Raw genomic sequence first — 18866 nt, 5'->3', positions numbered from 1 at the left:
GTACAGTAGTGAATTTAGCCACTTTATTAGTCACTTTCAACGGTGAATACTAAGAATGCTGACTGTTCTGAACATAGCGTGGATTTTGGGGTAATGTGCCTACCCACCGCAATGGCCAGTTTATTGGATGGATAGCTACAGAGTGTATGTAGTTTTTTGGTGGATAATGTGAGAATGTGCCTGTTTTATGCATTAATCAGTTTTTAGTGCAGGTTATGGGATAATCATAAATGTTTCCTCTACATCAGTCAGCATAGTTGGGTGTAGTATACCTACTATGTTATCTCTCTCTTTATCTAAATACGAGTGGATGTATGTGTTTATTTGTTAGTCTTATTTGGCATCTGAGCTGTTTGTATCTATAACAAAGTACATGTGATGCGTTAGGGCAAGTAATCTGGATAGTTAGGGGTATAATTTAATGGGTTCTGACTGCACAGAAAACACACACACACACACACACACACACACACACACACACACACACTCATACAAACCATACCATTTAGTGCTGAGAAAATTATAAAGTTCGAAGTAGCTTGTTATGTCAACTCTTGAATTTATAGTTCACTAACCGGTAACGCCAGTCAAAAGATTTGACCTTTAAGTAGCTTTTGAGTATGAACTTGACTTTTAAGTGATAGTAGTCACTGCTATGAATGACAGATAATTACACTGAATGTAAGATAAAATTCTAAACTGATAGAAAGATGCAGCCGAATTATATGCAGTTTATAGAGTAGCGGTCACTCATAATGAGCTATAATTCTGAGAGTAGCATGTAATAGAGTAGCGGTCACTCATAATGAGCTTTAATTCTGAGTAAAAGAATTATTCAACTGCATACTTCGTCGATACAGCTTTAACTCTCGGTTAATGAATCGCAGGTTCGAATCCTGCCTCGGGCATGGATGTGTGTGATGTCCTTAGGTTAGTTAGGTTTAAGTAGTTCTAAGTTCTAGGGTACTGATGACCTCATAAGTTAAGTCCCATAATGCTCAGAGCCATTTGAACCAATTAAAGGCAGAGGCGCTCCTGCTTTAGTCTTATTACACCCAGCAGTTACGTAAAAACTAAGAGTAATGGAAAAGTCAGAGACAGTATTGCACCGATCGGTGTCTGCATAAGTATGTCGTTTCTGGCGCTTGCGGTTACACTTTCGTTCAACTGTTCTGGTGCGCGTTAGATAAAGAGTGCGAAATTCGCTACCAAGCGCCGAAAGATCGCACCTCAGTATAGCGTTATTTGCGCTCGTTATGAGTTTACACATGAAAGAAAAGTAGATCCCACAGAACTACTTTCACCAGTTTAGATTGAATTAGATTAGATTAGTACTTGTTCCATAGATCATGAATACGACACTTCGTAATGATGTGGAACGTGTCAGGTTAATGAAAGGTGTCTATACAAGGTATTACATTACACAAAATATTACATGACATTTAATTATTTTTTTTTGAGGGGGGGGGGAGAGGTGTTGGGAAAATTACCCACTTACTATATCCAAAAATTCATCTAATGAGTAGAAGGAGTTGCCATTAAGAAATTCTTTTAATTTCCTTTTAATTGCTATACGGCTATCTATCAGATTTTTGATGCTATTAGGTCAGTCAGTTAACAGTCTGGTCAGTAGGAGAATACGAGAATATGTACTCTTCCCTGCTGCACTAATAAGATTCTCATTTAATAGTGGTAACATGCGTCTGATTGCGACATTAATCATTTATATCGTGAAATAGTGTATTTACCCACTGAATAAGTCATCACACACACACACACACACACAGACACACACATTCGAGACAGAAAGTGCGACAGAGAGAGTGATGTATGTATATATATTAGCTGTCCTGCTTCTCCCATACAACACAAAACACCTGCATCCTGGTGGTGTGCCTAGATCCGCGTGGACTTCTCGGTGCTGATGCCGGAGGCTGCGGAGCTGCAGATGGACGTAACGAGCGCGGTCATGTCCGGCTCCAGCGACCTACACCAGATGACGCTGTTCCAGCACCCGCTGCTGGAGCTGTTCGTGCGCTCCAAGTGGCGCCGTCTGCGCCTCTTCTTCGTCGCCATCGTCGCCCTGCAGGTGTGCCTCGTCGTCTCGCTCTCCTGGTTCATCGTCCTCCGCAGGGAGACTTTTGCCTCTCGGGTGAGTCGTCGCAGCTCCCAGATTCCCTGGATCATACAGAAAGTTGCGTCGAAATTCTGCTGACCTTAAACTTACAAGAATGGACATGGTTTCAAAATGAAATTTTCACCCTACAGCGGTATGTGCGCTCATATGAAACTTCTTGCCAGATTAATACTGTGTGCCAGATCGAAACTCGAGCTCGGGACCTTTGCCTTTAGCGGGCAATTGCTCTTCTGAATGAGTTACCCAAGTACGACTCACGACCAGTCTTCGCAGCTTTACTTCCACCAGTACCTCGTCTGCTACCTTCCAAACTTTCCAGGAGTTCTCCTGTGAAACTTTCAGGACTAGCACAGTTGTCTTCCAGGATAGCTCAGCGGGTATAACACTCGCTCACGTAAGGCAAAGGTCCTGAGTTCGATTCTAAAACTGTACCCTACACGATGATTTTTTACTTTATTGTGGTCTACAGTAATCCAACAGTGTCTAAATTATAACTTTTTCAGCATTTGACTTTAATTTTGCTAATTATGTCCACTATTTCAGTTTCGGACTGGGAGTCATTTTCAAGTGCCATACATCATCCCTCAGCATATGTCAAACATGTTTCGCATAAATCTGCATGTCCGACGTCCAGCAGTAAGTTCAGTTCGTATTTCTTTCCGTAGCAGCGCTACAGCGGGAGTTCGGTGCATGTGCAGCAGTTTCTTTGAGCCGAAGAGAAGACGATGACACCATTTTGAGTTTTTCTGGGTGTTTTATATGTTGTACAGTGCTAGCTTCGGGTGGTAAACTTGACTAAAAGTCACTTAGCTTGTGAGATTAGAGCTGTAATTCGTTTTCTGAATGCGAAGACCACCAAATTCGACATTCGTCGACAGACTTGCGAAGTTTACGGAGAAAATGCGATAAGTGTTTCAATGGCAAGATGATAGACTCTACATTTCAGTAAGGTCTTGAGTGCACGATAATGAACCAAATGGGCGTACAATCTTGATTAATGAAGAACTGATTCCTGCAGTCGAAGGACTCATAAAGGAAAACCGTAAGTTTACAGTATCAGATTTTTCTAAGAACTTCCCGGCAAATTTCAAAACCACTTCTCCATGGAATTTTCACTGAAAAGCTGAATTTTCAAAAATTGTGCGCTCGTTGAGTGCCATAAACTCTTACACAGCAACACAAAAAATAGCGTTTGTATAGGGCTCTTCACTTTTTTGACACTTTACAAAAAAGATGATGATTATTGTCGCAGGAAGGTACTGATATGGTGTCTTATGAAACCCCCCAATCGGAATGATATTCAACGGAATGAACCACCAGCATCTGAAAAGGAGGCTTCAGGGATCTTTGTGTGACACCACAGAGCGGGCCAGGTGCGGCTAGTTGCTGTGCTGACAGAACCGAAGCCCACACATTGCTATCTTTCTCAAACGATTTTGCACAATCTGTTTGGTAAAACAACTTGATTTCTACGTTACTTGTAGCTTTATATTTCAGCTTCATATTGAAGTGCCCATAATGTCGTTAATGGTCATAGTTATTGTGATATTTCACGTAAATGTAATAAATTTGAAAACTTGCAATGAACAATATAAATTACTATGAATTTGCGTTTGATGGATAGTAGACCAAATGTTGTGTATGAAATGTGGCTAACATTTTGAATTTTTCTTCAGTCTTGGCTGGGATCAATACCTGTCCCGTTTCCAGAAAATGGACTTTATGTATCTCCTTCACATCCTATCGGATCTACGCCTGATCCTCATATTTTTTAAGACATCTGAGGCATCGAAACGAGATTTTGAAACATCGCAGGACGCAAAGAGGAGAACCCACCACGGTAGCCGAGAGCGCTAACGCGCTGTCTCCTGGACTCGGGTAGGCGCGCCTGCCCCGGATCGAATCCGCCTGGCGGATTAACAATGGGGACCGGTAAGCCAGCCAGCCTGGATGTGGTTTTTAGGCGGTTTTCCACATCCCGCTAGGTGAATACCGGGCTGGTCCCCACGTTCCGCCTCAGTTACATGGCTCGCAGACATCTGAACACGTTCGCGCTATTCCATGGATTACGCTAGACACAGATAGTTGGGGTACACTGATTCCTTCCCGCGGGGTACGGGGTGGCGACAGGAAGGGCATCCGGCCACCCCTTAACATTAAAATGACACATCTGATTAACCAGCAGACCCCACAAGTCGGGATACATACTTAGGAAAGAGAGAAACAGAGATAGTATGACGCAAAGAGGAGAGTATTTTCGTATATGGTTAACATACAAAACTTTATCTGTGGCAATGCAATAGAAGCTACAGTTTTTATTTATTTTTTTATAGCAGTACTGTAAATTATTATGAGTCATCGACAGTTAGTGAAAAGAGAATTTACTAGAATGATAAACATGAAGTTTCTTCTCATATGTTACTGTAAACTGACACAATGAAACTTACCAAAGGATTTCTTTCAACACTTCAGTTCTCTTCGACAGATAGCGTGCCATCTTTCTGTTCCTATCCTTGTACAAAGGGAGGAAGTGGTTCTGCAAGCCGTCAAGTGTGTTCACTGCTCCTGAGTTACGAAAGAGTATTATTGGGTCAGTTCTAGTCTGTAGCAGAGATGTAGAAGGGTTCTATTAGAAATAATAAATTATATGCCTGTTTACCTGTGATTAACAATGTTACGAAAACATGGTAGTCATTACTTTATGAAATGTGTTAAACAGCTCATTAAAACTTAGATATGAGGGACATTCAATGAGTAAAGCAACACTTTTTTTTCTGAAAACTCATTCGATTCATTCAGAATTCCAATACATCATGTTACTCTCCTCTCTTTTGGCTAAAAACCGTGTTTTTCAACCCATTCTCCATTCAGTGCGATGGCCTTATACCATCTCACTGGAAAGGCCTGTATGCCCCTATGATACCACTCTAATGCTCGACATCGGACCAAACGTCTTGTTGCCTGAATAATTCCCCATCATCCACGTACTGCTTCATGCAGGGTACATCCTTCATTTTGCCAAACAGATGGAAGCTCTTTATGGTCTTCTGTTAGCCAGTGAGAAACCCAGCAGACTCTCACCTTGAGTGCACCAACTGGTGGATGAGTGTATCAGCGCTACCGACAGAGATGTCCAGATGAGCAGTGAGGTACCTGTCTGTGATCTGACCATCACCACGAATGAGAGTGTCTGAACGTTACAACACAGCAGGAGACACAGCTCTTTGCGGCTGGCTGGAATGCGGGAGACTGGACTGGTTCGTGTGACGTTGTTGCAATGATGACAGACGCCTCGCCCAATGGCTCACTATGCTTTTGTTCAGTGCCAGGTCTGTATAGACATTCTGCGAGCACCTACGAATCTCTACGATGCTCTGGTTTTCCACCAAAAGACAGCTCTCTGCCTGGAATGTACCTCCGTTACAGATGCCATTTTGGAGTCTATGCATTGGGGTACAACCTGTCGGAACCTCATGAAACTATAGGGTCTAAGCAGGAGTATTCCGTGATGTCCTACAACTAAGTCCGCATTTTTTCAACCGATATTGAATTAGTAAAACTGTGATAGATTACTTACTAAACGCCCCTCGTAGATTATAAGTACACTAATTTATCTTTAACACATCAAAAGATAATTAACGTGAAGTTATTCACCACTTCACTTTGAATGGGGATACGAACGAGAAGATGGTACACTATTTGCTGCGAATTATTTGTATACTTCTCAGATGAAGAACAAGAAGAAAATCATTTGGAAAATTTAATCCTCTGCTGTTCGCTATCAAATATACTATCAGTTATGCGATTCCGCAAAAACTGCAACAGAACTGGTAATTTATTTTTGTCTGAAACGTTAACCTTTTCTCGTTTGAAGAAGCATCATCAATTATTTGTCATTACAGTATTTCTATTGTTGATAAGTTTAGTTTTACCTCTCTTGCCAAACACAGTATATTTTTTACAAAATCATCTTGCAATAGCTGTTGCAACGGAATCCTGAAACAGTATGTTTAATGAAACAAGCCGCTTCTGACCAGAGAGATGAATAGCTTATCAGAAATTCTCATTGTGTCAGTCTAGAGTAACATAAGAGAGGAAATTTGATGTTTTCCATACTAGTAAATTCTCTTTACACTTGCTGTCGATGACTCTGTACTGGTTTGAAAAAAAAAGTAAATAAATAAAATAAATAAAGACTGTGGCGTCTTCTATATCTCCGCAGATAAACTTCTGTAAGTTAAGCATATGGAAAAATACTCTCATCTTTGCGTACTATCATTTGCCAAAATCTTGTTTCGATACCTCGAACAATATACGAGATATCAAGGATGTTATGAATATTTCATTCCAACATGTGTGCGATCGGAAGTAAATTTGCTACATAAAATCCATTTTCTCAAGGCTGGAAGCAGATGTTGATCTCCTCCCAAGTAAAAATAAAAATGTTAGTTACGTTTCATACAGAGCAGCGTGTGGTCTAACATGCGCAAAATGCAAATTCATACCGACCAACGCTATCGAATTTATTACATGTGAAATATCACAAAAGTACGATCATTAACAAAATCGTTTGAGAAATATTTCAGGGTGTGCGCCTGTCAGCGCATTGCCTCTCCAGACGCAACCCGCTTTGCATGACGTCACACCGAGCCCGGCGTGGCCTTCTTTTTAGGGGGTGATAAATCGAGGGACCATTAAAAGCTAGACCCAAGCAGATCTTGAGATCTCAAAAAGTCATGTGCACAGTCGGTCGGGATACACAGGTCGTTCTACCGTGAGGTGCAGCAGTCAGTGCAAATATTTACCATGCGATGCTTATGAAACTGCGCTGCGCAATACAGAATATACACCACGGGAAGTTCACAAATGGTATTGTTTCGATTCATGATTTTGCCCGACCTGCCACTGTGAACAAGACATGGTAATTCTTACAGTGGCTGTGGGCAGTTTATACAGACATCGGTTTTAGTGACTTCCATTTTTTTTTTTTTTTTTTTTTTTTTTGCAGCTGGTGGTCAAAAAGTCAATGAAGATGACGAGATCAATGATGATGCCACCATGTGGTTGACATCACGGGCAGCAACATTGTAGAAAAAGGCACATATAAACTTGGGCTACTCTCTGACAAGTGCCTACAAAATGGCGGGAGCTATGATGGAATAATAGTTTAAGATTTGTATTTTCTTCCAGTAAATAGTGTTTCTGTAATACACTCGTTTTGTTTTTATTAGCGATCGGAGCTTATTTTTTCGACGCATCTGGTGCATGTTGTCAAATGCATTCCAATTGATATTATTTCGTCACATCCTGTATTATTGTCAGCAGACTATATTCCTGTAGTATGCTTGAACATCATTGACATTAACATAGGATACTACGGAAAAATATCATATTGAGTGCGTTTGGCAACGACATGTATTAGTGGATTCCTGCGTAAAATGCGTAACATATGTTGAAGGATTATGTATTGCACTTGAAAATTGCTACAAAATCGAAATGGCAGTAATGGACGTAAAAACGTAATTGCATTCAAATGGCGAAAATGTTATCATTTAGAAAAAGTACACGCTACTCATTTCATAACCACTGTGAAATGAAAACAATCTTACTGAACCTTGCTGAAATATCTTTTGTACTCCAGTATTATTGGTTCTGGTACACACAAGCTGTCACTTTCATTGTTCCAGTGTATTTTTCTCCAAACAATTTTTTCAATAGTGATAAGCATCCATAACACTTGGTCACTCAAATTGGAGGTTGTAACAGCACTCTTGTATGCACTACTAAAGTGTCATATTAAATTACGTGCAACGAACTCTTTTTCTTAATGCAAATTAGTAAGCGTTTCCCCTTATAAAGAATGAAGTCACCTTGATCGTGTGGCTAAAATGCCTGTACAACATGACTGTTAACTTCATTTCATAATATAGCATTGTGTTAAAAAGAGAGAGTGAAACAGTCGCAGGGATTCGAACCTAGATATCTTAAGTACTATATGACCTGATAAACAAAAATGATCACCAATCCAATTTGGACAGTTAATTTCAGAGTAATTGACAAAATCTTTCAAAATTCAGAAATTAAATTTAAGTTCTTAACTACGGAATTAAAGCGAACAATGTAGCACCATCAATTAGTCCCTATATAGTTCCTAACCATTGAGCATGAGCAAAGTAATAAAACTTTGCACACAACAACATTTACTAGCTGACTAACTTAATCTGTAAAGAAAATTAATTAATCACTGACCAACATAATCCCTAGAATATGGGGACTCTAGAACTCTTATGACATTCGGCAACACTTCTGCAAGCGCTACTTATATGCAGAAATATCGGTATATGAAACTTTCTTGCAGATTAAAGCTGTGTGCCACACCGAGACTCGAACTCGGGACCTTTGCCTTTCGCGGGCAAGTGCTCTACCATCTGAGCTACCCAAGCACGACTCACGCCCCCTCCTCACAGCTTCTCGTTCTGGATATATGGATATGAAATGAAATTTGTCTTAGTAATTTCAAACTAACAAAAAAGTTAAACTAATACTTTATGCAGCAATTTGATTTTCATATCAAGTGGAGTAATTTCAGTGCTGTAGTATGTTTTAGACTATTTGAACAATTTTATCCAAGTTTTTGAAGACCTTAGTTATTAATGGTATCAAAAATTAAAGTAATAAATTTCACTTTCTGGGACACTCACAAGTAAACCTGTCCGGAGGATATCTTCCGATTTTTATCGGCTTTGGATATGTTGAGGTATAGAGAAAAATAAGACACATATTTTTTTATACGTGTCCGTACAACCGTTAAGAGGATGAATCACTCCCTTGAATGAAACTGAATTTATATTTCTGAATCAATACCGTTGAAAAGGTAACAGGAACAAAAAATTCAATTAGGAGTTGTATGCTTTTAAAGTATTTTACAATGGTGCAACCACATTTTTCGATTCAGGAAACATTCCTCACATACAAATAAAGAAAAGATGTTATGTGGACATGTGTCCGGAAACGCTTAATTTCCACGTTAGAGCTCATTTTAGTTTCGTCAGTATGTACTGTACTTTCTCGATTCACCGCCAGTTGGCCCAATTGAAGGAAGGTAATGTTGACTTCGGTGCTTGTGTTGACATGCGACTCTTTGCTCTACAGTACTAGCATCAAGCACGTCAGTACGTAGCATCAACAGGTTAGTGTTCATCACGAACGTGGTTTTGCAGTCAGTGCAATGTTTACAAATGCGGAGTTGGCAGATGCCCATTTGCTGTATGGATTAGCACGGGGCAATAGCCGTGGTGCGGTACGTTTGTATCGAGACAGATTTCCAGAACGAAGGTGCCCCGACAGGAAGACGTTCGAAGCAATTGATCGGCGTCTTAGGGAGCACGGAACATTCCAACCTTTGACTCGCGACTGGGGAAGACCTAGAACGACGAGGACATCTGCAGTGGACGAGCCAATTCTTCGTGCAGTTGACGATAATCCTAATGTCAGCGTCAGAGAAGTTGCTGCTGTACAAGGTAACGTTGACCACGTCACTGTATGGAGAGAGCTACGGGAGAACCAGTTGTTTCCGTACCATGTACAGCGTGTGCACGCACTATCAGCAGCTGATTGGCCTCCACGGGTACAGTTCTGCGAATGGTTCATCCAACAATGTGTCAATCCTCATTTCAGTGCAAAAGTTCTCTTTACGGATGAGGCTTCATTCCAACGTGATCAAATTGTAAATTTTCACAATCAATATGTGTGGGCTGACGAGAATCCGCACACAATTGTGCAATCACGTCATCAACACAGATTTTCTGTGAACGTTTGGGCAGGCATTGTTGGTGATGTCTTGATTGGGCCCCATGTTCTTCCACCTACGCTCAGTGGAGCACGTTATCATGATTTCATTTGGGTTGCTCTACCTGTGCTGTAGAACATGTGCCTTTACAAGTACGACACAACATGTGGTTCATGCACGATGGAGCTCCTGCACATTTCAGTTGAAATGTTCGTATGCTTCTCAACAACAGATTCGGTGACCGATGGATTGATAGAGGTGGACCAATTCCATGGCCTCCACGCTTTCCTGACCTCGACCCTCTTGACTTTCATTTATGGGGGCATTTGAAAGCTCTTGTCTACGCAACCCCGGTACCAAATGTAGAGATTCTTCGTGCTCGTATTGTGGACGGCTGTGATACAATACGCCATTCTCCAGGGCTGCATCAGCGCATCAGGGATTCCATGCGACGGAGGGTGGATGCATGTCACACTGTTACGTTCTGTTGCTGAGTGTTTCCATTCCATGATTAATATGATTTGAAGAGAAGTAATAAAATGAGCTCTAACATGGAAAGTAAGCGTTTCCGGACACATGTCCACATAACATATTTTCTTTATATATATATATATATATATATATATATATATATATATGGGAAAGATTTATTATACAATCTAAAGTGTTGAAAATTGTCACTGAAACGGGCGGCCGGCCGGAGTGGCCGAGCGGTTCTAGGCGATACAGTCCGGAACCGCGCGACCGCTAGGGTCGCAGGTTCGAATCCTGCCTCGGGCATGGATGTGTGTGATGTCCTTAGGTTAGTTAGGTTTAAGTCGTTCTAAGTTCTAAGGGACTGATGACCACAGCAGTTAAGTCCCGTAGTGCTCAGAGCCATTTGAACCATTTTTTTGGAACGGGCGCATAAAGGGCGCGCTACAGCGATACAGACAGGTTTCTAGGTTATTTCTGAGAAATGCATCATTGCAATACCACTTCATCATATGTGATTAAATTTGGTGTTAAAGATGCTATATGTTTTGCTATTAGTCAAATTTCGAAATGAAAAACAAATAGTAGGTGATGTGGGGTGTGGGAGGGAATTTCGAAAAAAAATGACTTTTTCTGGCAATTTGGGTGCACCGTTGTAACGTACATTAAAAGCGACAGAAATTTTACTTCAAGTTTTTTAAACATATGTTACGGTTTCAACAGTATTAATTCAGCAATATTAAACTCGATTTTTACAACAACGAATAAAAAATATGTATCTCTTATTTTTCTCTACACTACAACATATTCAAAACCAATCAAATTCTAACTGTATCCCTTCGATATGCTTACATGTCAGAAAGATTCAAGATCCGGAATAAGACACTAATATTGACCATGTGACTTGGAACAATGACGTTGTCTTAACACATTGCATTAAAATTCAAACATTAAAATGAGTTGTTTATGCACTGATGCAGTTCTACAACTCTGAACATTCTGTACTTCACCTTCGACGTGATAATTCACTGTGGCGCTTGTGGTGGAAGGTATTATTCAGTAGTGGCTCTTCACACAGTTTATTCCATTAAATTTCTTCTTGGCGCTCTGAGAAATGTTTAAGCATACCACATTATTGGACGTTGAATTATGCCTATAATACTTCCATTTGGAACTCGCTTATAATAATTTGACGATAATTTAGCCTCGCTTTCCGTTCCAGAATGTTGATACTTCGATGGCTGGCTAAAGACTGATTCAAGTGCTGTTGGTCTGCTGACTTGTGCCTTCCACCTTTTCCTTTGGCACGTTAACACCTATCAGACACAGACTGACTTTCTTCCACCTATTCTTATCATTACAATTCTAACCACATGAGTAATTTAAAAGAACTGTATTTTACATATGAATTATAAAAGAATTATATCTCGTAATAACATTCAACAAAAGGACTACATACATCTGAGAACATACAATAATAATAATAAATTAGTGTTTCCATAGGTGGCACAAAAGTGTTAGTGTTATAAAATCACCGATATGAACTATTGATGTTAAAAGGCAGCCAGTTAAAATTCTCATCATGGAAAAAATTTCCGTCTGTGCCGGCAGTCGGAAGAGAGACCACCAAACTACGGGTCCTATGTTACAACTCAGGCTCATACATGATGTACCAGAGAGCGGAGGAAATGTGCCATAGATGTTGGCTGTCTGTCCGTCGAATGGAAACGTTACGTTCTGCGGTCTTGCGTGGTCTGCTGGAGAGTGTCAACACGGGATTTCACCTTTCCTCTCATTATTGTTATCTTTATTATATGAACTTTTATACGTCGTAGCAAGCCTGGACGACAGCTCTAAGGTTTAACTTCCGGAGGAGGTCGAGTAGCTGCTGCAACAGTTACATCAGTTTCAGTAAAGCACTTTAATAATACATACTTAACTTTGGAAGAGATCTATTTCCGTATGAGGGTCGATATACGTTGGATACAATCTGAGAACACAATTCTAACTGTTTATCACATGGAGAAGTAGTACCGTAACGTCGCAACTGTTTTTAGTTCTTGTGCCGAATGACAGTTAAATAACGCTTTACATTTAACAGTGGATTTTGGTACGCTATTGTGATTAAAGACACTAGCTCACGCCTGAATTTGAATTACGATGACTCTGCTCTGTGAGTCGGCTATCAGGGTGGGGAGAGCGGCGCTGCGATCTGACGTTAGTAGAAGTCCCAACAACGGCGGCGTACTGAACTTTTTGACGGCGTGACTTCATCAACTTTTCTCGTTCGTGGCTGCGTCTAGCATCGACTGTCTTTAACTTGTGGTTCAGTCGTGCGGTACCAACTTCAAAATGGCACCTTACTCTTCGGGCGACGCCACATAAACGCCAACAGAGACACGGTACTACATACTGCCACAAACTACATGTTTCGCGAAAGTGGAAATATGCCCAGAGAGTTCAAGTAAGGAGAACACGTCGCCCTTAAGCGAGTGAAACACTAGGCGACGTCCCAGTCAACAGTTCTATGCCAGAATCTAGCTTCATTTAATATAAACTTCCTGAACCTTATTAAACTATCATTATACACTGTCTAGTCCAGTGGTTCCCAACCTGGGGTAATTACTCTCTGAGGGGTAAAATCAAATTTTCTAAGGGCTACGAAACTAAATTATTTTTTGAAGATCATTATTATTATCACTATTTGTGGGTAAGACTGTAATGCTGATTACTAAGTTACCAATCCATATATTTTGTTTCAGACAAGAGTATTAAACCACGACACAATCTGGGTGAGATTAAAGCTTATGAAACGAATGTATCAACATCTACTCACATAGTCCACTTTTCACACGGAAAAGACATGTGTCTATAACAGTAAAATTGAAATGTAAATATCACATAATAATCTCATTGAAACGTCTTCTCTGAGTTGTAGGTAGTTCCCTCAGTTGACCACAGATTGTTTCATTATACATTTGGCAACATATAATCCATCCAATTGACGGCACGACAAACACTAACTACGTAATGGATACTTAATTGCTGCAGGGACTTTACAGCGTTATTATTATTAGTAGTAGTTGGCACCATAAAGCTTTGGCAGCCTAAGGTCTTCCAGTCTCTGCTAGTTCAAAAGTAAGGACTCCAGCAGTGAAGTAATTTACAAACAGTAAGTATATTCCACGGATTTTAATTCGGCTGAATGTGGATGAGGCAAGACTCGCTAGGGAAAGGGGTGGTGCAGAGGAAGTGTATATTGTAACAAGTGTCTATCCTCAATGTGATTAGTTAGCTATCTTTTCTGTAGAGGTGTTATACGTAGCACTCGCGGTGTACTCCTAAGTGTTTCATCATTATATAAAAAAAGATTGTTAGAAATAAGTAGGATCATTAGTTCATTACATAATAAAACACCTACAGAAACTATCTTTCGTCATTTTAAAAATGAAAGTGTTCCAAAAGACTTTTTTTTTCATTATAAAATTTAGTTATGCACTGATATTGACGACGTTAGTGGTGGTGGTGGTGGGGGCTAGGTAATATCTGATTGGACTTGGGGGTAATGGCCTCAGAAAAGTTGGGAAACTCTGGTCTAGCCACACTAATGTGACCACATGTCAAAAGCCTGAATAGAGTCCACAGGGATAGAGGCATACTTACGTTGATCATTGTGCCTTCCAGAAGACAGATGACCCAGGGAATGTCACGTAAACATTTCCCGGACTATAATGTTCCCTCCTCTGGTTCAAATGGTTCAAATGGCTCTGAGTACTATGGGAATTAACTTCTGAGGTCATTAGTCCCCTAGAACTTAGAACTATGTAAATATAACTAATCTAAGGACGGCACACACATCCATGCCCGAGGCAGGATTCGAACCTGCGACCGTAACAGTCGTGCGGTTCCAGAATGTAGCGCCTAGAACCGCTCGGGCATCCCGGCCGGATCCCCCCTCTGGCCTGGACCCTTTATGCACTGATGTTTATGACGTTAGCGGTGGTGGGGGGACTAGGTAATACCTGATTGGACTTAGGGGTGATGGCCTCAGAAAGGTTGGGAAACACTGGTCTAGTCACATTAATGTGACCACCTTTCAAAAGCGTGAACAGAGTCCGCAGGGATAGAGGCATACTTATGTTGATCATTGTGTCTTCCAGAACGACAGATGACTCAGTGAATGTCACATAAACATTTTGCAGACCATAATGCTCCCTCCTCTGGCCTGGACCCTTCCAAAGACTCGTGCAGGGTCGCGCTTCACGTCGTACACGCCATGAACATCTGTCCGATGGAGCATGATACGCGATTAATCTGGAAAGGCCACCTGTCACTACTGTGTGGACGTCCAGGTGCGGTATTGGCATGAAAATTGCAGCTAGCTCGAGTACGTGAACCAGGTGCTCGCTGCGGAGGCCCACTGTTGGTAGCCCCTTGATGCATGTGGGCGATCAGTTTTTGAACACTTGCACGTCTATTCGTCCGCATACATTTCCCAGTCCTCGTTCACCACTATCATTTATGACCTGTGGTGCAATGTAGTTGCTTCGGCGCCGATTTTGGATAGCGCCATTTTGCCATGCACGGTATACTTTAACCAAGGCGGCAAGCGAACAGTTTACAAACTTAACTGTTTCGGAAATGATTCCACCCTCGGCGCGAAAGCGAATGATCACGTCCTTCTGGAGGTCACATAAATCGCTCCGTTTCCGCATGACAACAACGACTGCAGTGTTTATCCGCGCCCCCCTGACACGCTTTCTATATCCCCCACTGCTAGTGCTGTCCCCTGGCGGCTGTAAGAAGTTACTGGACGTGGATGTCGGTCAAAGGTGGAGGTCACATTTTTGTGGATGGACCTTGTACATGCGCAACGGAATTAGGGGAGAGTGTTGTAACCTAAAGGATAGTGTATGTAGGAACGCACGACGTTTTTTGATCTGTACTTCAGTATAATGACCGACTATAGAATCGCAGAAGAATGTGCACTAGAGAGCGCCATAAGCAGTTTCCACAATTTTCTACAGTTCTTATTGTTGTTAGACATGAGGTTGTATTTTGCGCAGCATTTGTAAATATTTCGTGTCCTACACATTGGAGTGTTGTGTAATATATTATAGCTATGTATATGAAATATACTGTTAATTCTTCAGATGCAAAATTTTGTGATGACCAAAACGCTGTATGTTTTAAATGGATTGTTATCGGAATATTCCAACATGGCATAATGTGGTACGCTCTGACATATCTGTAGTGCTAAGAAGAAATTTTACCCTTTGAGTCCCAACGACATGAAAAAATATATATAATTTTATCAAATAATTAACCTTTATTATATAGTAAGCAGCGAACTATTTATAAAAGATGTGGACAGTTAAGCCATATTTCGTCGGACCTACACTATCTTTTACCTTGAAATAGATGATACTTGCAAATGAACTGACCTTCTTTGATATCTTAACAATTCTACCCGTCTTGAAAACGGAAATTTGTGTTAGTTTCCAATAGCTTCCTTTCCAAAATGTATTTAACTTGCAACTGGTTTTTTTGTAACAGTTCTGCTTAATTTGATTTCACTTTCTAATTATTGGTGTGTAAAAGAATAATAATCTAACAGACAGACTATTAAATATGGTACTGACAAGATTTTCTCGTTGCAGCGCTTTTAAATTTTAATCGAAAATTGTTCCTACGTATATTATAAAGCTGTACAGCGAAACATGTTTTCAAATTTGGAAAATAAACTAAATTTTCTGGAGCAATTTTTTGAAATTCAGAAAAATACCACAGCACATGAAGAGTGAATGCCATCACTTAGAAAAAAAGCACTCCGTCTGCAGGGCACAAGTGGCCTACCGCGACCATCCGACTGCCAAGTCATCCTCAGCTGAGGATGCAGATGGGAGGGGCGTGTGGTCAGCAAACCGCTCTCCCGGTTGTTATGATGATTTTCTTTGACCAGAGCCGCTACTATTCGGTCGAGTAGCTCCTCAATTGGCATCACGAGGCTGAGTGCACCCCGAAAAATGGCAACAGCGCATGGAGGACCGGATGGTCACCCATCCAAGTGCCGGCCACGCCCGACAGCGCTTAACTTCGGTGATCTGACGGGAACCGGTGTAGCCATTGCGGGAAGGCCGTTGCCATCATTTAAAAAAGGAATAAGAAAATATATAAAACTTACATTACAGGGTTGGCTAGAGGCGAAAGTCTGGAAAATGTACCAAGGCACAACACTCTTCCCTACTGGAAATAAGTTCAAAACGATGAAATTGTAATCAGGCATGAAAATTCTGCAGTACCATTCTGATGGAGTACGCTCAAACTGTTAATGGTGTAATACTTTCCCCTTATGTCAGCATACAATGAGGTGACAAAAGTCATTGGGGTACCTCCTAATATCGCTTCGGACCTCATTCTCCAGCAACACGACGTGGCCGAGACTCATCACATCGTTGGAAGTCCCCAGCAGAAGTTCTGAGACATACTGCTTCTATAGCGGTCCATAAGTGCGAAGAGTGTTGCCAATTCAGGAGTTTGTTCACGAACTGACCTCTCGATTACATCCCTTCAGTATTCGATGGGATTCACGTCAGGCGATCTGGGTCGCACACTCATTCGCTCGAAGTGTCCAGAATGTTCTTCAAACCAATCGCCAACAATTGTGGCCTGCTGACATGGCACATTGTCATGCAAAACGTTCCATCGTTGTTTGGGAACATGAAGTCCATGATGGCTCCAAATGGTCTTCAGGTGCCAAGCATAACCATTCACAGTCAATGATCGGTTTTGTTGGAACAGAGGACATAGTCCATTCCATGCAAACACAGCCCACAATTTTATGGAGCCACCAACAGGTTGCACAGTGCCTTGTTGCCAACTTGTGCGCACGCCTTCGTGGGCCCTGCGCCATACGCGAACCTTGTCATCAGCTTCACCAATTGAAATCGGGACTCATGTGACCAGGCCACGGTTTTACAGACGTCTAGCATCCGATCAATATGGTCACGAGCTCAGGGGAGGCGCTGCAGGCTATGTCATTCATGCTGTTAACAAAGTCACTCTCGTTGGTCGTCTGCTGCCACCGCTCATGTACGCCAAATTTCACCGCACTACCATAACGGATACGTTTGTCGCACGTGCCATGTTGATTTCACGCAGTGTTACTTGTCAGTTAGCACTGACAACTCTGTGTATGTGCATATCGCTATCCTATGACTTCTGTCACCTCATTGTAAACATAAATTGAAGCATAAACATCCCCATCTGTAACCCGTAAGTTACCTTGGTGTGAGGCGGAGGGTACTTCGTGTAACTTTGTCATACCCTCTCTTTCCAGCTGTGGTCGCCAGTGGTGGGAGAGAGGAATAGCTGTTACTGACGCTCCGTGTGAGCTTCATGGTCTTTTCGCGAGGTATGTGCACCAGGGGTGGTTGACTCCTAGGGACTTACCGACAATTTGTTCGCAATACGTTACATTTGTATGATTTGAGGTTTAGGTGTTCTGCCACTCTTCCCTCATTTTACTACCGTTTTCTAACGTTGCGACTACTCTGTGTGCGGGAATATTAGCAGCTTCGAGTTTCTTGGAGCCGTGGACGTTTTTCACAGCGAAATTTACAGATGAGGATATAAAATAAAGAGAATCTAAACTAATGCCACTGCGCTAGTGTCGAACAGTGCTAAACTCAAGTTGACAGACACACAGACCGAGGAGATTACTGTACAATACCAGGAATAATTATCGCCATTCTGTTATTTATTCTTAAACGAAAGAAACGGAGTAAGCAAACTACTTGTAGATGTAATTTTATTCATTAATTATTCATGCGTCACTGTCTGGTTGAATATTCCTCCACAACTGCTCTAACGTGCTAATTGTCGATAGTAACAACGTTTTATGTAGGTATAATATGCAACCAGTCGCTTTTTTAATTTGATACGATTTATACCATTAACTAGTTTTCGAGGCACTGCAGGCTCATCGTCAAGTGGAGTTCTTAGGAACGTTATAGTCTGGACCGCGCGCAGTTTTACGCTGAAGTCATGGTGTATGCAGAAATAATGGAAATTTATATATGTTACGTTTTATGGTGATTTCATTCCACTGTTTCGTGGTATCCATGACAAACTTTGCAACGTAAATATCCTAAACATAACAAACTTTTCATTTCGTAACGATTACCAGTTTTGTTCGTCTGGTGAACTGCTTAGTAAGGAACCTTACTACTGTTTGGTGGTAACTAACAAAGCAGAAACTGTTTGGGTCGAATTAGGATATTGTGTATTTTAATCTGAGAGCAGTGGAATGACTGCTGTCTGGGTAAGGAAAATATTGTCCCTAAGATGGAACCTTGCAGCACTCTGCAATTAATTACAAACCTTTCTTCCGATGTTCAGTAGTGGTGACTACACAGCGGTGCACTTTTTGGATAGAAATGGTAAATTATATATTTTAGTCGAAGA

At 41.2% G+C, this 18866-nt stretch overlaps 1 protein-coding gene and 1 pseudogene across 1 annotated transcript in view; one reads left to right on the top strand and one right to left on the bottom strand.

Annotated features, from left to right (window-relative positions):
• Positions 1 to 18866, top strand: part of LOC126419046 (transient receptor potential channel pyrexia-like) — a 245435-nt gene that overhangs the window by 161754 nt on the left and 64815 nt on the right. Inside the window, exon 9 of the mRNA XM_050086118.1 lies at positions 1901 to 2152. Coding sequence (XP_049942075.1) covers positions 1901 to 2152 — 252 coding nt within the window. The remainder of the gene's footprint in view (positions 1 to 1900; positions 2153 to 18866) is intronic.
• On the bottom strand, positions 16428 to 16545 carry LOC126420213 (5S ribosomal RNA; annotated as a pseudogene).

The sequence above is a fragment of the Schistocerca serialis genome, chromosome 9 (genome assembly GCF_023864345.2).
Source record: "Schistocerca serialis cubense isolate TAMUIC-IGC-003099 chromosome 9, iqSchSeri2.2, whole genome shotgun sequence".
Classification (NCBI taxonomy): Eukaryota; Metazoa; Arthropoda; class Insecta; order Orthoptera; family Acrididae; genus Schistocerca; species Schistocerca serialis.
The sequence above is the reverse complement of the archived record's forward strand: the minus strand, read 5'-3'. Positions and strand labels throughout refer to the sequence as shown.